General features: G+C 44.9%; 1 protein-coding gene across 3 annotated transcripts in view; it reads left to right on the top strand.

The window, feature by feature from the left end:
* Ephb1 (EPH receptor B1) overlaps window positions 1-24,309 on the top strand; it is a 442,009-nt gene that overhangs the window by 127,251 nt on the left and 290,449 nt on the right. For all 3 annotated transcript variants that reach the window (XM_004834274.4, XM_013070773.3, XM_013070768.3), the window contains exon 3: window positions 21,170-21,851. In XM_004834274.4, coding sequence (XP_004834331.2) covers window positions 21,170-21,851 — 682 coding nt within the window. The remainder of the gene's footprint in view (window positions 1-21,169; window positions 21,852-24,309) is intronic.

The raw sequence follows: 24,309 nt of genomic DNA on the forward strand, positions 1-24,309 counted from the left end.
TCTGGCCAAAGTCCTTCCAGAGAGCTGTCCCTAGGCAACTTGGGGCCATGGCTGTACAGAAATGAGGGCACTCAGGCTGGTGGCCCTAGGGCAGATCAGAGATCTTCAGTGCTGCAAAGAGGGTGAGGGCATGAGGGGGAAGCTGGAGTTCAGAAGGGCTGAGCACTCTTTCACCTGGAGCTTTAGTTAGAGAGACGTTCTTGGTTCATTTGTTCATTGTTCATAAACCTGGCCAGTCCTGTGGCTGCAAAGATAGAACAGTCTTGAGGAGCTCATGTCCTCCTGTGGGGACCAATGTGTTGATGGATCCTAGCCTCCGATTGTGAAGTTAGGATGCTCTGAGTACACTCTTAAGGTGGACAAGGTAGATTGGAGGGATCTGGGTTTGCCCTGCTCAGAGGAGACATGACTGTGCCACTGTGCCACTGGGAACCAGCTGCCATTGGCCTGTGTGCTTGGCCTGTGTCACAGGCTCCACAGAAAGAGGCCAAAGGAAAGGACTTCTTTTATGGGGCTAGCTGGGTATCTTCACTGTTGTACTTAAGGTCTACTTGATGTGTGAAGGGAAGGGTTTGGGTCACCCACCCACACATAGCCCACAAATCACTCTCAGTTTTATTATGAGACCGCTGACCATTATGTCACATGCCAAAACCTGAACATATTTATACCTAAATGCAAAATGCTGCTTTATAATTAAGCACCCTCCATTCAGTTTAAGGCTTTTAGGTTTAATCTAAATCAAAGACTACCTGGTGAACAGAAGGAGAAGGTACGAAATACTTATGTAAGGTAACAATTGTCAGGGAGGGGCTGAGGTCCCACTGAAGGTTGTTCTAAGGACCTTCACCAAGGCTTCCACTGACCCCTTCTCAGACTGCCCTTCATGACCCCTAGGCAGTGGAGAGCAGAGTACTGTGGGGAATCATAGCAGCGCTCTGTAAATGGCAGCCTTTAGGGTTGCACGGCTCTTTCCACAGCCTGCCCCAGTTTTTAGACCCTGTCTGGCCTGCTCCACTCCTGTCCTTCTCCCTGACACTGTCCACAGTTATTAGCTCTGTTCTCATCCCCTTTGGGACCTTGCTATTGTTCTTCTCACCATGACTGGGATAGGTGCCCTTTTCCTACAGCCCAAAGCACCCAGCAATGTCTTCTCACAGACAGCCAACTGTCACTCTGCAAGGCAGATGCGATCTCTTGCACTGGCCAGAGGATGTATTGCTGTGCCTCTGGTGCCCAGCACAGGTTCCAATGTTTGTTACCTGAATAAATGAATTAGAGCCAAATCATTCTTTTTTTTTTTTTGGTATCAGGGATTGAACTCAGGACCTTGTACTTGAAAGGCAGGTGCAGTGCCACTGAGTTAAATTTCTGACAGGACCAAATCATTCTTGATACTTCTCTGTCTCCTCAGCCCAGGCCCCTGAATTTACAAGATGCTCAGATTAGGTTTATTGTAACTCAAACATTTACTGGAGCCCTTCAACACTGAGTTGTCAATAAAAGAGCATAATTAGAGATGCAAATGGAGCTGGATAGAATAGCAAGTCCAAGTCCCTCTGGTAACCAGACTTATTTGGTTTGCTTACTGGAAATCCCAGAGTTCTTTTCTTCTTTTATTTTCAAAGAGCTGGGGTAGGGGTCATCTGCTATGTGCACCTGGGCACTGAGGGCCTCCCTGTGTGTGTCTGTGAGATGTGTGGCTTAAGTATGAACATCCACTTGAGTTCTTATTTTCAAAGAGTGCTCCACAGGCTTGTGAACTCCACCTCCATCCATGCTGCCCTGGGAACCACCTTCATAGCCTGTGATACATGAAGTTGACTGCTTTAATACTGGTCCATCTTCCCTAGGGGAAGGGGAACTTGGTAGAATTTCCTCTATGGAAAAGAATCCAGAGCCAAGCTCCATATGCCTTCAGGATGAGCGGACTGGGCTCATGTGTTCACTCTGTACTTGTGTGTATAATATATATATCATATGCATATATGTGTATGTTTATATAAGTATGTGCATATATTTGTATATATGTATGTGTTTATATATGCATATGTGTATCTATATGTATACATGTATATGTAAGTGTATGTGTGTGGATGTATATTTGTATATTTCTTTGTATATATGTGTGTAGGTCTGTGTCTGTGTATGTATTTACATGTATATGTGTGTGTGTCTGTGTTTCTAGATATATGTGTGGGAGATTATATTGGGTGGATAGATGAAGTGAAATGAGCACTCCTTCCTGATGCCTCTCTAGGCAGATGCCAGAGCACTGGACATATTTTCAGGGATGGAGGATTTGTGGACTAAGGACTGAGACTTGTATAGTGGGCCACTGTGAAACAAGCAGCACTTATTTGAGTGTCCAGGCCTGGTGCTACCTCGCACAAGAGATGCAGGCCCAAGGGTGTGGGCACCCTCAGTTCTTCAGGTACAGCACTACTTGCTGGCCTACCTGGGGACTGTTGGGGCTACTTGATGGGCCTTGGCTACCTCCTAATCCCCATCAGATCCTCTAGGCTCCCTCACCAGTTGCCTACTTCAAGGGAATCAGTTAAGTACATTCAGGGTGAAATCTACTGTCATAATGCCTTGTTAGTTCAAGGCCAAGTAAAATCTATTCAAATTTATTTGGGCCTATGGGTGAGAACTTTAGGGAGCGCCAGTTAAAGCCCCAGGACTTGCATTTCACCTATGCTGCTCCTACCTAATGATCTGTATCTATTTAGGCTTGTTCTGCTTGTTTCCTCCTCTGCTCAGTGTGGTAACTGGGTCACATATAAGGCAATGTCAACAGAATGTTTTCCTTGATACATACTTAGAAAATGCTAGCGTTATCACTAACCCTCCAGAGGACTAGATTTTCTCTTTTTTTTTTTTTTCCTTTGATGTTTCAATCATGCCAATTAAAACAGAAGAGCCTGGGCTACATTAGGGAGATCCAGGAGAAATTTAGCTGTGGGCAAAATGGTTTTTGTGAATGGAATTTCTCATTGAATTTTGGGACATGCTAGGGAAAGAGGGCAGAAAGGGGTGGGATTGGTCGGAGTTTGTTAGTCGGTTGCCACTGCATGGGAGCTTGGTGGCTGACTGCTAGAAGCCATTCTCATCTTGTGCTTTGCGTCAGTCAGGGCTTTTTGGTGGCCAGTGACAGCAAAGCACAACTCAGTCTTGAAGAAATATCTTGGCTCATGAAACTGGATGGTCCAGGGGCTGATGTGGCCTCATGTTTGGGGAGTCCAGATCCTTAGGGTCAGTCTGTCTCCCCCACCTCATCTCTTTTCCCTCACCCTTGTCCCATCCTTTTCTCTTCTCTCTTCTCCCACAGTGCTAGTTTTCCATGGTAAGGCTCCTCTTAGTGATAAGATGACTGCAGCTGCTCCATCCCTTCGCCACTTTCCTTCCCCTTCAGGGGGAAAAACAAATACTTCCTTCTTGCCCCTCAGGTGGAAGCCTGGGATTAGCTCTGAATGGGCCTGAATGGCTTAGTTGGAATCCTGTGCCCACCTGCAACCAAACCCTGTAGCCAGAAAGTACACAGTGCTTAACAGCTCACACTGAGGCCCAGGTCCACCCTGTGCAGTGCAGAGCCCAGAGACTGAAAGACAGGAGGTGGTAATTCCCCCTAGGAAATGAAGATATAGCTACCATAAAGATGAAGACATGACGACTGGGGTGTGTCTAACACCAAAGGATTGGCCTGAAGCAATTTATAGATAAGTACACATTAATCCCCATTGCCCCATATGACAGAGGAGGAAACTAAGAGACAGAGCAGCTATTCAGTGGCCCAGTCACATGGCTCAAAAATGACCAGCAGGCTGCCCTCCTGGCACAACTGTGCTCCACTGTCCTTCCCAGTGACATGCCACTCACTGCAATGTCATGGGAAGCAGATTCTGGGAGGCACCCCCAGGTTGAGTTGCTCTGGAATCCTTAGATTCAGGCTTAGGCTATAAAAGGTTTCTTTTTCCTCTCCCTCAAAGTACTTGCCATGAGTGAGTATATGCTTTTCCTGAGCTGTTACCCAGGAATTAGTATCAGTTTGTTATCTGAGAGAGGCCCACCTCCCTGCCGGTGGCCTCTGACCTCCTGGTCCCTCCCTCCTCCCCTCTCCTTCCCTTTCCTCTCCAGGTAAACTGCCGAGATAAGTCAGAGCTCCCCACCCTCAGCTTCCCACCCACTCTTTATCTTTTTCTCTCTCTACCAAAAGGCCTGTAATTAGGAAACATTAGCAGGCTCAAAACAGCTTTCATACCTGAAACATCCTCTGTAATTGCACTCAGCAGAGCTCTTCCCTGGCTATTAATGTCATTTTTATGAAGCAATGAGGAGCAAAACACCCTGAGGCACTTAAAACATTTTTTATATAATATGCGTCTTTTAGGAATGAAAGTTTAAAATCACCTCACTGACAGAGACAGTGAAAGACAAAGGCATGGGAGCTGGGATGAGAGCCAGGAGGTGTGGCCTTCCCGAGGATAGGAAGGCAAAGTGGTCCATGAGATTCAGACCTGTTCTCTCTAGGAAGAGGTATGGCTGCCATGGGGCACTGGATGGCTCCCTAGAGGAGGACAGTTGGGCCAGATGAGTAGTAAGGCCACTTTTCTGCCCACTTTGGCCTTTGTGGTTGTTCCCTCACAGAGCTTTTAGATGGTTTGGGGTGTGTATGTGTTTGATGAGGAGGCAGAGAGAGTAGCACTGATGCCTATTGCCATGGAGAAGGTCATTAATTGTTACACCGACTGCAGAAATGCATTGGGCATGACTCTGTGTGTGTGTGTGTGTGTGTGTGTGTGTGTGTGTGTGTGTGTATCTGTTATGGGTAGGAGAGAGAGGCTGAGGGAGGTGTTTTCCCTAGTTTGCTGGATTAAGAACTTCCAGAGTGGTGGTGGTTCACCAGAACTTTAATGTTGGGAGTATTGATTTTCTTGTTTTTGCAAATAACTCGAAGACTCATTCATCAGCAGAGCAGGAGACATTTCTGTCTACAAACTTTAGACCCCACTCAAACCCACCTCCCCTTCTTGAAAGTGGGTACTGAAGTAGGTCTCTCACAGTAACCATATTCCCACCCAACTGGGGGCAGACAGGTTGAAGGAGTGGCATCCTCTTTCTAAGCCAGACTTCCTTTACCTGCACCCTGACAGGCTTAGCCCTTGCTTGCTCAGACAGATGGTGCCTTTCTTCTTCTCTAAAACCTTCCCTTGGAAGGGCAGTCTCCCAACATGACCCTTGTCCCAACCCTAGAAACTTTCTGCAACTGGTATTGGAGACTGAGGACCAATTGCTGACAGCTCTTCTCAAGATGAAGGGCTAGTATCCCTCAGGACAGCAGAAGGGACCAGGACTCCTGACTGGCACTGGGATGGAGCAGAGCTGGCTCAGCCCTTCCAGCTGGAGCTCAGAGCTCCTCAGATTGGTGACTCAGGTGAAGGGAAAGACTATGGTACTGCTGGGATAGATAAAGCATTAGAAGGAAGGTGAGGAGAGTTATGGGATCTAGAGAAGATGCACAGAGGAAACAGGAAGAGAAGGTCAGTGTCACTTTAAGAAAGATGAGGACATAAGCCTGGCCCCAGGAAGGATGAGTTTAGCCTCTCTGGAAATGAGGAAGTCCTGGGATGATGCTTTTGGCCTTATTTCCACTTACAGCCAAAAGTGTTGAATAATTTGCCCTAAATCCCATTATATATTTATAAAAGAGCAAGCCCAAGATTTGGAATCTGATGTCTGGCTTTATTTACATTTTTTTACTACTTTCTTTAACCTCTCTGAGCCCACATTCTGTCTCAATAACATGGGTAGTACAAGAGCTTATGTACAGAATGACTGAGAGGTTTAAATTGTGTGTATCTTTTTGTAAACTATAAAGCTCAGCACAATGCCATTTGCTTTGATACCAGCAGTAGAACTGACTCCTGTTTGAGAGACTTAACTCGCACGGGGTGAGGTTAGGAACTGACTGAAGGAGGGCCCTGGAGATACAAGATCAACACCCCAGCATTTCTGTTAGGTTGTGTTTCTTGCATGAATATCACCAGGAGCACCTTGTTATTAACAGCAATGTTATTATTATTAATAACTACTACCAGTAGTCACCATTAGTTAAGTACTGACGGTGTACCAGGCTTGGGCATTCTTTATATGAGCCTATTGACTTTTCATCAGCACCCTGAAGTTATGTGGCATTTCTCCCATTTTTCAGAGAGGTTTCTGAACTTCAGTGCTGTTAATCTCCAAAGTCAGAGGAGTGGGTGTAGGTCTCACTGAGACAGATCCCACAACTTATCTGACCACAACACCAACACTTACTCTTGTCACTGAAGGAATCTCAGAGTGGTAGATTTTTGAGAAACCAGAAGACATGTGGATAACAAGGAGACACAAAGGTTTCCTAGTGTTCTACAAAGGGAAATGGTAGGTTGGTAAGCCACGGGCCAGCAAGCAGTACATGTGGTAAGTACTCAATGAATCATTTTTCAAAGCAATCTCTGCAAGGGGAGGTGAAGCAGGTGATTTGTAATATGAGTTTGGGGTCAGAGAAGTAAGCTCAGATGGATCACGGTGCTTGGTCCTAGGAAGCCTGTGCAGGGCTTTGGCCCCCAGTGAGGCCTTCATGGAACCACCCCTAACACCCCCCTCCCCCACCTTCACCACTACAGCTGTTGAGCCCTGGCCAGAAATCCAGAGGGGGATACTGTGGATGGGTAGGCCTCGGCAGTGATGGAGGAGCCCAGATGGGTCAGCTACCACCCCTAGACCCTGGCAAGCATTCAGGAAGTAAGGACTCCTGGGAAGGAGAGCTAGAAGGGAGCCCCAGTGACTGCTTCGTCTTACTCAGTGTCCTCAGTGTCAGTTCTGCTGAACAAGCTCCTTCTGCATTTGAGCTGGGAGTCCCAGAATGGTGCATGCACATGTCCATACACACTGCCCCACTCATCATTTTTTCCCCGTGGAGACAGGCATATCCAACAGATATTTTAGCATTACAAAGGACAGCCAACATGAGATTGGAGTTAAGATTCAGACTTATCTTGCTCAGCTTTCCAGCCAACATGGCCCGTGACAGTGGTTTGTATTTGCATTTAGGTAAAAACAATTGATTGCACAACACAAGTCAGGGATGATGCTCAGGGTACAGGTACAGGGAAAGCCAGTGTTCAGAACAGTCCAGGTTCCAGTCATAGGTGATGGTAGTGGGCCACTGTTGGTGGTGCTAGCCTGAACATATTTGAAACCACAGACTTCATTTGGGAGCTGAATTTCAAAAAGGACATTGGAAAAATGAGTGTGTCTAGTGGGGGGGTGATTGATGAGTGATTTTTGTCATTCAAGAAGTGTTTGCAGATTTGGGAACCTTAGCCCAGGCATGGCCTGAAGCCAAGACAAGATTTGTGCAAAGGAATGAGATAATTCTTCTCAGTGGAGGCCAGAGTCCTGCACAGGCTTCCTTGGACCAAGCTCCAGCAGCCACAGTCCCAGGAAAAACAGTCTTGTAAAGTAGGTTTTATATGGCAGCCATATTCCCATCCAATTAGGGTAGAAGACAGAACAGAAGACCATCCTTTTCCCAGATTTGGTTTTCTTGCACAGTGAGACAGAATTTCCTCTACTCCAAGAATGGGATCAAAGCCAAGAGCTCCTCTCAGAAGGCTGAGCCCCTCCCTCCTCCCTGGTTGTTGCGCATGTCTCCAGGACAACTCCAGCTGGCCCCAGCCAGCATGGCCCATGTGCAGTGAGCTCATGGAATGAGAAGCCCATCTCCTCAGCCTGCAACCCACTGTTGTGGCTCAGTTTCAGGTTGGCCTCTGGTGTGCATTCTGAGCAGAAATCCCTCCAAGTGAAGGGAAATGCCACCAGTCTTTCCAGGGGTTACTCTCCTCTTCCATCAGTAAAGGCCAAGTCTGAGCCCAGCAGTATGAGGCAGCTGGGGCCTGGGGCAGGCAGATCCCGCCCTAGCCTTGTTCAACAAGGCCGTGTTGGGCAGCAGTGAGACCCACATTCAATCGACAGCTTAAGATAATCACATGTGTGAGGCACTGGGATAATGGCAACTGAATACCCTGCCACTGTTGCCATAGTGACCAGCCAAGCACTGGTTCCCTCCTTTTTTTTTTTCTTTCTTTCTTGTTTTCTGGACCTGCTTGTTGTAGGGATGGCTGATGGGGTGGGGGATGGGTTTGGGAAATGGGCAAGAGGAGGAAAGGGGTAGGGGAGACCCAAGAAGGCCGGCCGGCCCATTATACTTTCTTTAAATACCCCAGCTGGAGGTATTTTAAATCTCCACAGAGAAAGAGGGAAACAGTGTCTTAATCCCCAGCTCCCTGTGAATTATTTAAAGGGATCTTGTCAGAAGGATGAATTTGTCACTGTTGCAGTGTCAACAGCAGCAGCAGCTGTCATAATGGCTGAGGACCCCACTCCAGGCAGGGCTTGGTACGCAATGCTGCTGCCTGGTGGAGGGTACAGTGTCCTAGATGGCATGGGCCAGATGCTCCCCTCCCAAGGCACAAGGCTGCAGTGTTTTTCCTGGTGTGCTGGCAGAGCCCTTGGTATGAGATGTGTCAGTCTGCAAGGAGATGTATGCCATCTGGATCGCAGGCCAGCTCTCCATCTAGTAGTGTGGTTCTCAGAGATGTGGGGTCTCTGAGCACTGAGGTGGGCTCCCTTTGGCCCACAGTGGGCAGAACTGATGCATGCTTACGTGGCATTCACAGGGTGGGCATGCTGGAGGGAAGGCCATGGCCAGCACCCCAATTACACACTCATGAACACACATGTGCTTATGTATGCATGAGGACAGAAGCACAAGGGCAGACAGCCAGTCAGGCAGGAGAGTTTTAGATCATACCAATTGTGGAGAGGAAGCCTAGACCTTCAAGGAAAAATGGCTGGCCTGTGCTCTGAGAGTCTAACCAGGTATCTCTCCAGGGATGGGGTCCATTCTCACTGACTCCCTAGGGGCTCCGTCTTGGGTTTAAGTACCTCATAGGCTTAAATCAAGTTTAGTCCTCACAACCACTTCATGAAGTAGGTATCATGGATTTCCCTGTGTTGCAGCAAAGAAACTGAGGCACAGTGAGGTTTAAAAATTTATCCATGGTCACATGGCTGGGTCTGGCTGAGTACAAAGTCGTTAACTCAACCCATGTGCCAGTTTTGCCATGGTCTGGTTTTTAGGTCAGGCAGCACTGCAGCAGTGCTTCTTACCCTCAAGCCTTGTTTGAAAGAACAAATGAGTCTTTTTAAGATTAGTTGTGCTTGTATGAGGCTCTCTCCTCCAGCTCCATACAGATTTCCTGCAGTTCCCCACCATCAAAGTTTCCATTGGGTTTTGGGGAGCTTTGTGGTCTTAGAGATTGCACAGGGAATCACTGTACATCTATTTTCCATATTCTGATTGTGTGAACCTAAGGAATGTGTCCTTGCTGCTGGTCTGTAGTTCAGGGAATTCATAGTTTTGGACCACTGCAATTTGGAAGCCTGTGCTGTGTTTGCAGAAGCAATACCCCACCTCATTTCAGCTACCCTTCTCTTTAGCACACCACATGAGTGATGAAAACCAATGGGGTGCCATTTGTGTCCTCCCAGCCCCACACATCTGGGAGGCAAATTAAGCATATTGGGAGGTGAGCTGGTGCTCAAGCCCTCAGGGGAGCCATTGAGTAAATGCTGCCTTGGTTGGTTGGTGTACTAAATGATAGATCCCTCTGGGCTTGTAGGAGTTTATGCCCCATGGACCACATTTTACATTTTAATTAGCCCTCTAGCTTGTCTAATATCCGAGCTCTTTCAGGCTGAGTATACTGTCTACATTGGAACTTAGTCCAGGCTGACTGGCTAGGAAGGCTTGGTGGTGGTGGTTTCACCCCAGCCCTGAGCCATCTGCTGGCCTATAGAATCTTTGGCTTCCTGTAGCCTTTGTAAAGCTGAGTGCTGCCTGGGCTCCAAGGAGCTTCTTGTTCAGAGGGGCAGCCATCTCCACTGATTGGACAATGCCAACAAAGTTCCACTGTGGTCCCACAGGGCATGGTGGCAGCAACTGTTTCTCCTAACAGCAGTTTATGCCCAAATGCAAACTGCAGAATGGGCCCAAAGCCTGTGAGTTGTGACCAGTTTTGGCTCCTATCGTTTGAGCTGGTGGCTGATAGTGGTTCAGGAATTGTCTGGAAGAGTGTACGTAGTGAAGTAGGCCCAGAGGAAGCCAGGGAGATCCCCAGAGCAGCAGGGAAGGGGCTTGCTGGCTCTCCTTCCAGATTGGTAAGGAGAAGGAGCTTGGCCCTTTAGTCCCTGCATTCTGCTGACCACAGGGAAGGATTATTTATCTAGGATGGAGATGATTTTCACACCCTGGTGACTCAGCTGGAGATGGATCCTGAGTTAAGGCAGTAATGATGAGGCAGTCATAATAGTAATGCCAGTAATTGGTACTCAGTGAATGCTAGTTAGCTGCAGGCACAGAGCTAGATGAGTTACTTCCATGATCTTTCAGACCTACCACACCCAGCAAGGTAAACAGTACTTTCTAGATGAGGAAGCTGAAGCTCAGATGGTCACAGAAGTTTAGCTGGCAGAGGTGAGATCCACCTGTCCCCACTCACCTCTCCAGTCTGATGTTCCTTCCACCTTTCCTCACTCTTTGCTCTTGTAGCCACATTAGTCTCCTGGCTTCCTCAGCAACATGAGGGGAGGACTCTTGCTCTGGGAAGCTAGTTCTTGTTCCCTCTGCCCAGAATGTCCCTCTTTCCTGTAGTCTGGCTGGTGTGTCATTCTGATCTCTGTTCAGAGGAAGGCCTTCTCCAAACAGCCCATTACCAGCTGGCACTCTCTCTCTCTTTACCTGCTCCCTAATAGTATTTAATGCTAACTAATTTCATATTTTTCATTTGTTTGCTAATTCACCATTTGGTTCACTCTGTTAATTTATAAAATTTATAAGGGCAGAAACTTTAACTCTTACTGCTGTATCACCAACATCTAGAATACTGCTTGGGAATGTAGTAGATGCTGTCAGCTTCTTATTTAAAAAAGGAGTGAGCTGGGCTTGAAACATCAAAGAAGCTGGGATCTTTTAGGCTAACAGACTGAAAAGCCTATTTCAATAATTTCTGCACCCACCTTAAATAAAGATGGATGGAGGAGGTGGACCTTCCCAGCTAAGCCTTACAGACAGGTTTGTTATGGAGCTTATTATGGGGCAGCATTGTCCTGGCCGTGGGGCATTGTGGGAGAGGTAAGATATTGTAGCTGTCCAGGGAGGGGCCAGCTATTGAAAATCTTTGCAGAACTCTGGGCTTGTACTTGGAACTATCTCAAAGGCACAGAGAGAATCAGACTCAATCTTGACTCATGCTGTATTAGCTCTTTATTTTGGATGAATAAATATTATTTCTTAGCTTGCTCATCCATCTTATTCATCAAAATTGGCTCCAAAATGATCTTTGCCTATTTCTTTTGTTTCTTCATTTCTTAAAGATTGTTTTTTATTAGTACATGTCTGCAGTGCTTCATGATTGCATTCATTGTGAAGAGTTGGTACATGTACATAACACACATCTTAGTTCTTTTTCTACCCCCTTCCATCTCTTGATTTCCTTCCCATTTGCAAAAGATCTGTCTCCTTGTTTCCCAATATCTCTCTTTTATTTTGCTCTTCAATTTGTATATGCTTTGGGTTTCTCATAGAAGAGAAGCCATGTAATATGTAAACTTGTGTGTCTGATTTATTTCACTTATCATTATGATCTCAAGGTTCATCCATTTTCCTACAAATGACTATTTCTGATTCAAATCCATCCTTAAGCTTTTGTAGGATGTTCTAAAAGGCAGTTTAGGTGGACTGTTGGGTAGAATTGATGACAATGGCTTTGAAGGGGAACACCTCATACAGATAAATAAGTTTTGGTAGCATGCTTTATACACCCCCTCCCCCCCCCCCCCCACACACATACTGAGAAGTACATAATCAGCTTAGTCAATATTCACTGTCCAAATATCAACAGACACTCACTTGGAGCCACTCCAGAGCATAGGATTTGTGAGTTCTGACTTCTAATAAATAAATCTAACAAACCTAGTACTTGGGACCTAGAGGTGTCTTTCTTATATATCAGAGTCCTGATCTGAAAGCCTAAACAAGTTTTACCTAATGGATGTCATTGTTTTCTTTATTCTGTTATGTCAAGAACCCCTGGAGGTCTACTTGCATCAATAATAGTGATCTTCCAAAGTGTGTTAATACTCTGAGGGATTGTACAAGGCTGATTTGTTTCTCCTTTTCCCAGGGACAGGTTCACCTGGTGGCACCTACACTAAGTCTTCAGTGAAGGACCAGAGGCTGAGGAGGGAGAGAAGTTAAGGGACAGAGCAGGGACATTGCCTCGATCTTCTATCTTTTTTTTGAGGGCTAGACACTGGGACTATAGGGAGGTATGTAACACTCTCCCCATCCCTTAGGGGCATATCCACGGGGGAGATGGATTCATAGTTTAGAAAGTTCATGAGAGCAGGGGAGTTAGTAAGAAGGACTGAGAGAGAAGAGAGTGGTCAATGGGGAAAGGTGTGGGGAAGGGAGGGCTGGGTAGACATCATGGAGGAGATGGGACATGGGAAGCAAAAAGGAATGAAAGGCAGAAGGTAAAGTCCAAAGAGTTTTCTAGGAATTTGGCATGGAGGGCTGGTTAGTTGAGGTACATCCTCAGATAGAAGATTACAAAAAGCAAGGTGGTGATTCCAGGTGTTTGTCAGAAGAGTCCATACAAGTCTGGGCACTGGGGAAGGATCAATTTGGTGACAACTTCCATGATGGTTGAAGCCTTGTGTGTGGATGAGATCACCCAGGACAAAAAGTGAGATGAAAATGAAGAGAGCCCTGAGAAATTTGTGATTACACTGGTCCCAGACATTGCTGGATAAAATGCTGTTGCATAGGACCAGCATTATGAAGCTAAACGAGTGGAATGATTTTGCTAGTGAAATGAACTAATAAATTAGTCAAAACATAATTCCCTGTCCTCAAGGAGCTCACAGCCTTGTAGCAGAAACCAGAGTTGTATATATGAAGCAATTAGAGAATAGTTCACAACAGTGTATTATCAAATGCTAAATTGTGTGGAATAAACTCAGTCATGCTTGAAGCATTCAGAAAAATAGGAACTGAATATAGCTGGGGAAGTTATCATGGGCCCTCATGGAAGAAGTAAGACTCATCTCTTTAGAGGAGAAAGCGGAAAAGAGAACTTGGCCTTGCCATGGCTTAACTATTTGACTTCAGGCCAGCTATTGAATGTTGCTGGACCTCAGTTTGCCCATTTGTCAACAAAAGGGTGGCTTCCCTCCATGTCTGTTATTCTTTGACTCTGTGTGTTGGAAAAGATCAGAAGGGAGAAGAGTGGAGAAGGGAAGGACATTAGGGTCAGTCAGCATCAGTACCAGAAGGCATAGAATGGGCGTGGCCTTGTGTCTATGTGGGAAGAAACGGTGGCTCTCTGGGCCTTGGTCATCTCTTGGCCTGGTTGGTGCCACTACATTCAGACTGAAAAGCACGCCTGGGTATTAGGCCAGACTCGAGGTGCTATAATGCTAGCCCTTGTATAGTGGCCATAGGAATGTAAGAGAGGCCAGACAAGAGGAATATTGTTCTGAAAGAAATGACCAGCTGTGGTGAATTTGGTGTGCTGGACACTGAGGACAGTTTTGGTCTCATAAACTTCAGGTTGGAAAATGAAGTAGTCTTAGGATGGAGTCCTGGCTCATGATTCTAATCCTGTCTTTGGGTCACTTTCCAGATACTTGCAGACCCGCAGCCTCAGTAGTAGGGATGCTTCCTTGGCCTCCTGTCCCCTCTCTTTGCCTTGGCGTGGTTAGCATTTGTTCAACCACAAGTGAATTTGATTAAATGAATACTTGGTACCTGGTTTATAGAGATAAAAGGGTAAGAAGGGCATCCTTGGTCCAGGGGTCCAGAGGAGCAAGGGCATGATGTTGCCATGGGCATCCTGTTTATGGATAATAGAGGCTAAGACAACATTGTTGGAGTATTGAGGTATAGGCTGGGGACCACGTAACAATGTTTTTTTTTTCCTTTAAATCTGTATTGACATATTATTTGCATCTCATAACTGTATTCACTTTAAGAAAATAATTCAATTATTTTAGTAAGTTTACAAAGTTTGTAATCATTACTACAATCCCATTTCAAAATATTTCTATCAACTCAGCATAAAAAGACTCATCAAGGGTGCACAGGTAATGGGGAAAAAATAAGAATCAAGATACATCATGTACAGGTACAAGCACCCAATGATAAATGTAAACGTATTGTGTTCCTAAAATGTACCAATAAAAGAATTGAAAAAAAAAGACTCATCAGTAGGGCATGGTGGTGCATTCTATCTCTGTAGTAGGCTGAAGTAGGAGGATCACAACCTGGGCAATTTAGCAACTTAGTGAGACTCTGTCTCAAAAAAAACAACAGACCATGAGAAGCAGTAAAAAGCTGAGTTCAAGTGCCCCAAAACAAAACATAACAAAACAAAACAACAACAAGAACCTAGATTCTTCATACCCATCTGCAATGACTGCTCATTCCCAGGTCCAGCCAAATATTAATATGCCTTTCTGTTTGTAGATCTGCCTCTTTTGAACATTTCACACATATGAAATCATACAATCTGAGGTCTTTGAGACACATAGCTTCCTTCACTTAGCATAATGTTTTAAGTTTCATCCATATTGAAGTATATTGAAGTATATATTAGAACTTCATCTTTTTTAGTTCCAATAGTATTCCATTGTGTGGGCACATCATATTTGTTTATACATTCATTCACCAATTCATGGAAAAACAAAGGTTTTTATGCCTTTTTACTGAGTCCAGTTAAGAGCTCCATAAAGGGGGACCACAGTCAAATTGGCATATTATCGAATAGAAAGCCTACTCACAAATAAAGATATAGAACATTGTCTCAGATCTTATGTTTGTTTAGTAAAATTAGTCCAGACTCTAAGCTCTCTATCCCATGGTTTGATGAGAATTTCAATCTTAATTAAGGGTTTTTCTTTCCACGATGAGTATGTAAAGCTCCCAGAGAGGTTCCCCTTGGGACAGATTCTGAGAAGGCCACTTCACTGTCCACAGGCTCATGACTCACTGGGGTCCAGCCACCTGCAGGTTCCCTGGACATCCAGAAAGCCCTGCTGTGGCTACGGTTAAATGTTAGTGGGTACATTTAGTAACTTTGTTCATACCTAATTTCAAATCCATGAAGCTATATCTGAGGGATTATCCTTTGAGTGGAACTGCTGGGTCAAAGGGTGTGTACAATTGTAATTTTGATAAGTAAAACTAAAATTTGTATAGAAGCTGTACCAATTTGCCCTTATCTTCCACAGGCTCTTCTACATGGTATTATCAAACTATTGTTCACTAATGAAAAAAGTATTAAAACATAGCTAATTATCATTTTTGTAATAGTGAGTGACATTTGGCATCTTCTCATATATTTAAGAGCTGTATCTTTTTTTCAGTGAAGAGTTTGTTGATATTCTTGCCCATTTTTCTATTTTATTCTAATATGTAATATTTTGTTACAAGTTGCAAATATTTTTAACCATATTTTCTTTCTTTCTTCTTCCTTCCTTCCTTCCTTCCTTCCTTCCTTCCTTCCTTCCTTCCTTCCTTCCTTTCCTCCTCCCTCCCTCCCTCTCCTCTTTCCTTCCCCTCTCCTCGTCTCTTTCCCTTCCCCATCTCCCTTTCCTTTTTTCCTTGCCCTTTTTTTTTTCCCTTCCCTTTCCTTGTCTTGTCTTGTCTTTTCTTTTTTCTTTCTGTGGTACTGGGGCTAGAACCCAGGGCCTCTGTATGCTAGCTAAGCACTCTATCGTGGAACTAAATCCCCAGCCCCTTTTAAAGATTTTATTTTGAGATGGTCTCACTAAATTGTGACTGGCTTCAAATTTGATATCCTCCTGCTTCAGCTTCTGGAGGGAGCTGTATGGACCACTATACCCAGCTCTTTTCTTTTGATTGTATTTATACTGTTCATGCCATGCTCATTTTTTAAAAAAACATAGAAAATTGATGAAGCTGAATTTATCAGTTTATGGCTTCTGAGTTTTATGTCAGAATTAGTATACAGAAGTTGTCTCTTTGGTTTCTTTGTATTTTTATGGTTTCATTTTTAATGTTTAAATCTTTGATTCACTGGGAATTTATCTGGAGTAAGGTATGAGGTTTAGTTAAATTATACTTTCTAGATGATTACTTACCTAACAGCAATTTAAAAAAAATGATTCACCTTTTTCTCACTGATTTGAGTTTAGGCTAACATTTTAAATGTTGAGGGAGGCTTTTGCATTACTACTAAAAAGATGTGAGTTTATGCTTTCACCAAAAGCTTGGGCAGCAGTTACTTTTTCCCGACTTTCTTACTAAGACTTGGAATTTTAGCTTTTTAATTTACTGCCAATCTGGTAAGCAAACCTTGGTGTTTTGTGGTCGTTTTAATGGGAGGAGATGGTTACAGGAAGGCCCACAAGAGGGAATGTCTCAGATGCCTAGATTCTGAGGCTGAGAAGTGGTCACTGAATAGAAAATGGATTTAGACTGGGCAGTGAGAAGACATGGAAGGGACTGGAGCCAGCACAGGCTGGGGTAAAACAAATCTGCTTCTGAAGAGGAAATCAGACATCCATGGGTAGACTATCCGAAACTGTGAAATCCCTTTTTTTGAAGGAAGGAGAAGGAGGAGAGGTGTGGAACTAGCTTTCCCAGTGATCTGGAAGGGGAGTCAGGACTGATGCATGAAAGAGTGTTCAGGGGACATGTGGTCCCTCGGGTCGGATCTGTTTCCCCCATAGACTCACTGAAAGTTTAGAGATTCTCTCCCCGAATTTCTTTTCTGTTTCCATGAGTTTGGGCCAACGCACTATGACCTCTAGCCTGGAGGACTAGAACGACCTCCAGCTGTCTCACCCATGAACTCAAGCTGCCCAGCCCGGTCTTCACACTGCATCACACATCTTTTTAAAGCTCAGTTCTCATCCCCTATGTTTTTCTTCCCTGAAACTTATCGTTGACTTCTAGTTAACTTGGGCTGAAATTCAAAATTCTCAGAAACCCAAAGTATAAATAATTCAAAGAGCACAACAAAAAATAGACAATAAGAAACAGGGAGATAGAACTTTTGCAAAAGGAAAGGGGACCAAGAGATAAAGAGAGGGAGTAGGTAAGGAAGAGAAAGGGGTTAAGAAAAGGAATGGAGATGTGTTATGTACCTGTACCAATCCCCACAATGAGTGTAATGATTATGTACTGCAAACATGTACTAATAAAACATTTAAAGAAATTCAAAATTCTCAGTTGGATCTACCTTCCCCTCAGTTTTATTCCTACTACCTCCATCTTTTTATGACTCTTCTGTCACACATTCCTCAATGACACATGTTCTTTTCCCTGCCACATGGCCTGTCCTGGGCATGGAAGCTCTGTCCCCAGCAGACACACACTTTCCCAAGTCTCATTTCTCTTGGAGGGTCTAGCCTGATACCCTTCTGCATACCAGCCACCCTCTCTTGGCACCTGGTAATTTCTCTTCACAGCACTTAGCATAATTGTAGTTATTTAGTTATTTTAATAATCCTTTTCTAACTTCTGTTCCTCTCACTAGATTGTAAGCTTCAGACCTCTGTATCCCCAGTGGCTAATGAAATGCCTGGCATAAAACTGGCATTTGGTAAATATTTGTTGATTAATGAGTGAGTGAGATACAACAGTAAAGCAATGAGACTGATTCTAAGCGTCCTAAATGAATAACAATGTTTGTCCCTCCCTGCTGGGAATGTCACCCCACCCTCAGCTCCAGTAACCCAAATCTTCTCTTTCTTGGAGGCCTCCCCTCATTCTAATTGCTACTGACTCTGGAAAGCATTTATCCCTCCTCTAGCCCATTCTGGTCACTTATTTCTTCAACCCCCGTAGTCCCAACTGACAGGAGAAGAATGAAAGAGGGTAGGAAATTAATGTGAGACTCCATCATGGCCTTTTCCCAAACAGTAGGCAGCTATTTCCCTCTCTCGCAATTTCTGTCTACTCTTTCCCTTTGAATATACAGCTATATTCCTGATCATTTGCTTTGATCGCCCCCTTAGGAGCTGTCATGGAATCAATTAGATCTGTAGAATTTTACAACTCAGGGTCACCCGTATGATTCCTCATTTTACAGATGAGAAAACTGAGGCCCAGAGAGGTTAATGTTTGTAACAATTACCTCTGATGGGTCTTGTAATACCAATCAGTGTCATTTTCTAAGATAAATGTCCTTAATATCCCAGCTCCACCCAAGTGGAAATCCTCATTCTGTTTATTTAAAGACCTGCTAGTGGTGATGGTCTCAGCACTAAGGTGAACCTGCTGGATGGGCTTTCTGTCCTGTTCCCATCACACAGCTACATGAAAGAGTGTTCTTGGGTGACAAAAAGGCTCTGGCCAGCAGCAGGTCCCCACCCTAAATGGGGCTGCAGGCTTCACTTATGTGTTCACAAAGAGGCCCCACATTTGTGCTGAGACCAGGTGGAATCATGGATTGTGAGACCTGCTGTATTTAAACAATGCAGAACAATAAAAGAAAAGCATCTTTCCCTCAAAAGTCACATAAGGTCGCCTGGGAAAATGTTTCAAAACAGCCCTGGAAAGGGAGGAAGTTCTGAAAACTTGATCTGAAACACTGTCTGCGACTCCTTTTCCCTAATATATTTGCTTTCTGGTTCCAAAAACCATACAAGCAGAACATGACTTTAACAAATACATTTAAATAGAACAGAACATGGTTTTCAAGAAGGAAAAAAAAAGTGGTAACTCTACATGAAGAGAATCAATAAGAAATTAAGCAAAGTCCAGGTGAGAGGTTTGACAGTGTGAATTTATACTCTGCATGAGCTGTTAACTTGAGCGCTCTCTCAGCTGGTGGTCCTGTCACAAGCCTAGGAACAGGCACATCCACGTGCACACTTTTACCCCACTCAGATGCTGTGATGGGAGACTGAACGCTGGTGACACACTGTAGCCCTCAGGGGAGGGGGAAACATCCTTTAGTCGAAGTGCACACAGGGCAGGGCATGGTTGCGGAGAAGCCTGGCGCACTTGCTGAGGTGGTGCATCCAGGCCAGCCTGGGGAGCACAAGCTGCTGGGGGCTGGGAGCTTTTCTAGAGCTGGATTAGCGTAGGCAAAGAATGAAAAGTATCCCAGGTAGAAAGTATAATGTGAGAACCTGCACCTGCTTGGAGTAGGAAACATCGAGTTGTGGGTTTGGGAACATTCAAGTTTTTCACATTAAAGAAAGTAAAGGTGATGCAGGGAGAGGTGCTGGGGGACCGAAAGTGGAGATTGAGAATCAAGTGATAGATAGATGCTGAGTAAGCTTGGTGGATGGCATAAGACTTTATCTAGGGCAGTGAACCAGGATCACCTTTTTGTCCTCAAACTGGTGCAAGGATATTGGAAGGGGCTGACCAAGAGTTTTAGGCTGGGAAGGAGCTGGCATTCTGGGATGGTTGAGAGGGGCCAAGAGCTAGCAGGCTCTGGATAGTTTGGAGCCCAGGTGCCTCCATGTGGCAGTGAATGAGGTCACTAGACAGGCCTGAGTGAGGGTCAGCTTTCCATTTGCCCGTTTTTTGCCCTTCCCACTATGCCTGGCTTTTCCAATGCCAGGGCACAGGTTCGAAGGACAGCCTTGCCTTTATCCTCCTATCTTTGCAGGGGGTTTAACCCCTTGTAAGACGCAATTGAAGTCCACTTCTGTGCACAAATAATTGGCTTTTAGCTCCTTGAATGAAGATTCTAGTTTATATATTTCAATTCTACACCATGCCTAATATGCAATTGACACAGTCCTTAAAGAAATGGGTATGATTTGGTTAACTTCATCACAACTGCCGCATAGTCAAGAATCTTGACACACTTTTCTCTTTTCACTTTAGTTAGTTTAATTTCTTCTCTCCCTTATTTATTGTCAGCAAACAGAATATAACTTTTATTCCTGGGAGTTTTCTCAATTCTTAAGATTGGGGTTCAGAGAGCTTCCAGATGTGAGCAGGTGTTTCCTCAGCCTCTTCTCTTGAAGCACAAGGAACCAGGAATCATCCAGTAACTCTTCTCTGACTCCTGCCTTTTAAGGGTCTGTCTCACGTGGTCTAGCTCTCTTAAGGAGACTGATGTTACAGTGCAGTAGTATATGAGAATTTAAGTTTGTTGACAACCCCTGAAAATCTTTGTATGTGTGTGATTTTCAGAAATAGAAAGAAGTTTTACCAAAACACAGATATTCCTAGTTTAACGATGTACTTGTTTAAGAACTGCTTAGACTTTGAACTGAGTCACACTGATTGGACTTATGACCCACATTTGGACTTACGATGCAGGAACATGAACAGCAGTACAGCCCTATGATGGCTTCTTCTACAGTACAGTACTATAATATTTGCTAATTTACTGTACAATATAGTACTATAGTTTATGTTTTATTATACATTATAGTACTGCATGTAAGAGTCATGCAAATAAAAACAAAGTTATCAAGTTGGAGTTTCCCTTGACTATTTCTTTGTTCTGAATATTGTGATGTACATACCATATGCAATTCCTAACTTAGCAACCAATATATTTAATGACCTAGTTGCAGGACCAGAACTCGGTTGTTAAACAAGGAATGTCTGTAAAGAAATTAGGTTCAGAGACAGGAATTTCCAATGTGGGGGTGTCATGTAATTGTACCTCTAATCTCAGCAGCATCTGCTTAGAGTTGAGACTGTGGCAGTGAGGAAGGAAGTCCCTGCCATTACACAGGGGTAGAAACTTCAGACTGTCCCCATGGATGTAGTAAGCCAAAGTCACAGAATGAAAATTGTGGGATAGATGAGGAAATGCTTTCTAGAATTTAGTCTGTTGTATTTGGGGATGGACTGCAGAGAACTATCATATCTGCTTATAAGGAGATCTTTAAAATGAAGTTCACATTAGGTGTGTTCATTTCTCAAGTGAAGCAGTAGGACTAGTGAGCTCTTAAGGCTCCTTCCTACCCCAGAATGCTCTCTGTTCTGCTTCTTTTTGTCTTCTCACTCTCTATTTTCTGTTTTTACATGTGTGTGCCTGTGGCCTGCTTGGTCCAGTGGGAAGAAGTCAGTGGCTATGATGAAAACCTGAACACTATCCGCACCTACCAGGTGTGCAATGTCTTCGAGCCCAACCAGAACAACTGGCTGCTCACCACCTTCATCAACCGGCAGGGGGCCCATCGCATCTACACAGAGATGCGCTTCACTGTGAGAGACTGCAGCAGCCTCCCCAATGTCCCAGGCTCATGCAAGGAGACCTTCAACTTGTACTACTATGAGACTGACTCTGTCATTGCCACCAAGAAGTCAGCTTTCTGGTCTGAAGCCCCCTACCTCAAAGTAGACACCATTGCTGCAGATGAGAGTTTCTCCCAGGTGGACTTTGGGGGAAGGTTGATGAAGGTCAACACAGAAGTCAGGAGCTTTGGGCCTCTTACTCGAAATGGGTTTTATCTTGCCTTCCAGGATTATGGAGCCTGTATGTCTCTCCTTTCCGTCCGTGTCTTCTTCAAAAAGTGTCCCAGCATTGTGCAAAATTTTGCCGTGTTCCCAGAAACCATGACAGGGGCAGAGAGCACATCTCTGGTAATTGCTCGGGGCACATGCATCCCCAATGCGGAGGAAGTCGATGTGCCTATCAAACTCTACTGCAACGGGGATGGGGAGTGGATGGTGCCTATTGGCCGCTGCACCTGCAAGCCTGGCTATGAGCCTGAGAACAGCGTGGCCTGCAAGGGTAAGCTGGGCCCACTGAGGCCTCTGCTCCTGCCCATCTAGGGAGGATCACGTTTGTAAGATTTCCCTACCTCCAGCTCTGGGTCACTCAGGAATAGAAAGAGCCAATTGGTTTATTGTAAAGCTCAGAAGAACCTCCATCTCCAGTGCTAGGACTGATGATTATCCAGTTGGGTTCAACCAAATTGTCTGTATTCATGCTGATTAGAAAGACATGGGGAAATTCTGAACAATGGAAAATAGTATAATAATCCTTTGTTTATATTTAGTTTGGGAACACACACACATTCTCTATGACACACACACATACCCACACCTGCATCCTGCATCCAACTCCAAGCTCTGGGGCATGGAGTATTTGGGTTGTCATGGGCAATTCACTCAAGGGTAATTGAGAAGTGACTGAATTTGGAAAATATTTTAGTTCATTTCAGTCCAGCTCACACAGTATTGAACTTGGTACTGAACCCATGTAGCTCATTAACTCACAGTCCTCTGGCTTGGCTGTCTTTCTCTGGGGGCTCAGTGCCAGGCCCTGGAAGGAGATGAAGCTATTGGAATGGGAAGGGGAATATATCATGTGCTGTCTTACCTTTTGCTTCTGAGTGACACAGAGTGAATACAAACTTTGCAATTTGAGGGTATCAGGATATCATGGATCACATTGGCTCCCATCTGCCCTAAGAGTCCATGTTCAACATGTGATGATAAATATGCTGAACTGGCTCCAGATTTAGTCTACTGTGGGAGTGAATGGAAAGGTCTGGAAGCTCCATGCCTTATGTCTTGCCTAAATCACAGAAAAGATAAGCATAGGGGAACCCAGGGTTGGGGAAAAGAAGCTCAAAAGGAGTACCTTGACCCTGACCATCACTAAATTTGCCTCTAGTCTGTTGGAGATCAGAGGCTATATTAATCTCTACTCCATTCTAAACCTGCTGTCAGCTGTCTTACTTGATATCACCTCCCACCCTGCCTGAGTGTCTGATCTGGCTGTGCCTGTTCACTCACATCCCCTTTACCTTACAGTGAAGTGACCACCCCATGATTGCTAATGCTCATCACTTCTGTGATCCTATGGGCTCAGCTAATTGCCTGGGCCCAGCCTTTCTGAGGCCTGCTGGGGCAGTCATGCCTTTGTGTCTTTATTGGATTCCTTGGTTCTGGTACCCATGATGGATGTCCTGGAAACAGAAGGGAGAGAGTGCCAGATCCAGTGATGAATCACCATAGACAGTTTTACATCCATCCTAGCCTGGTCCCACAGTGGCTCCTTTTTGTCCTCTTGGTTGGGGGCAGGGTGGGGTGCCCTTTTTGGCATTCTTCAGGGTCTGACTGGGGACCCAGGCACCAGGCAGAGTTCTTAAAGGCACAGGTGCAGCAAGCTGCCAGGCACACTTGCACCCAGGCTTATAATTTCTCTGGGCTTCAAAGAACTGCCATAGCACACTTGCTGGCTGGGGCCCTCACATTTTTCTTATTATTTCCTAAGCAGAATGGCAGGAACTGGAGCAAGCATTGATTGGTTCTGATTTAATTGGAACTCTGGGAATAGGCTTTCATTTCTTTGGGCTAATTGGAACTCTTCTCTTTTGGGAGGTTCTGCTGTCCATGACATTTGTCATTTACCTCCTGTGGTTGTCCTGGGAAGGCCTGCGGGGACAAATATGTAAATCCAAGTTGTTTCTTTCCATTCTCTCTACCCAGCCCCAGCCATGTCCCAGGTTTTGGTGGACGTTCCTGCTCTTCAGCTATTGTGAACCAGCTTGACTTTATAAACTACTTATTGCAAACTTGTTGCAAGGAGGAGAGAATGAGGAGCCCAGGACACTCTCACTTTGTTATTTCAGAAGCACAGTCATAATTTGGTGGCATGTCTTTTTTGGTTTTTTTTGTTTTTTTTGGTACCAGGGATCAAACTCAGGACCTGGTGCTTGCAAGGCAGGTGCAGTGCCACTGAACTAAATCCCCGGCCCTTGGTGGTATTTCTTAGAGAGAGGCAAGTCAGGTGACACTATGGATCCTTTTGCTCTGCAGCCTGGCTGAGCTCAGTGCCCTGGAAAGCCATTTTAAGTTGTATCTCCCAAATTCTTTGTCCTTGGCTCTGTTGATGTCTGGACTCTGAAAGCTGAACCAGACCTCCACACTCAGGACTCAGAGGGTTTCTGCAGGAAGGAAAAGGACCCTCATATGTAGACAAAGATCTTGGGAGAGGACTCTGGGGACTGTCGTGGGGAATTGGCAGTGCGTATGGAAGGATTTGTGGTTAGTCCCCATGGTGTACCTTTGAGGGAAGGCACTCCACCCATTTTGTGTGCTCATGCTGTGTTGCCTAGTGGGCACCGGGACCTTCACAGTAGTCTGGGTTGGCCACAAAGTACATTTTATCATTAGGAAGCCAGGAGCAAGGAGAATGGTAGATGAAGGAAACTTGCAAGTGAGACCAGTGGCTGCTATTT

The sequence above is a fragment of the Heterocephalus glaber genome, unplaced genomic scaffold, assembly GCF_053883595.1.
Source record: "Heterocephalus glaber isolate CG9 unplaced genomic scaffold, H.glaber_assembly_v1.0 deba00001504, whole genome shotgun sequence".
Taxonomy (NCBI): domain Eukaryota; kingdom Metazoa; phylum Chordata; class Mammalia; order Rodentia; family Bathyergidae; genus Heterocephalus; species Heterocephalus glaber.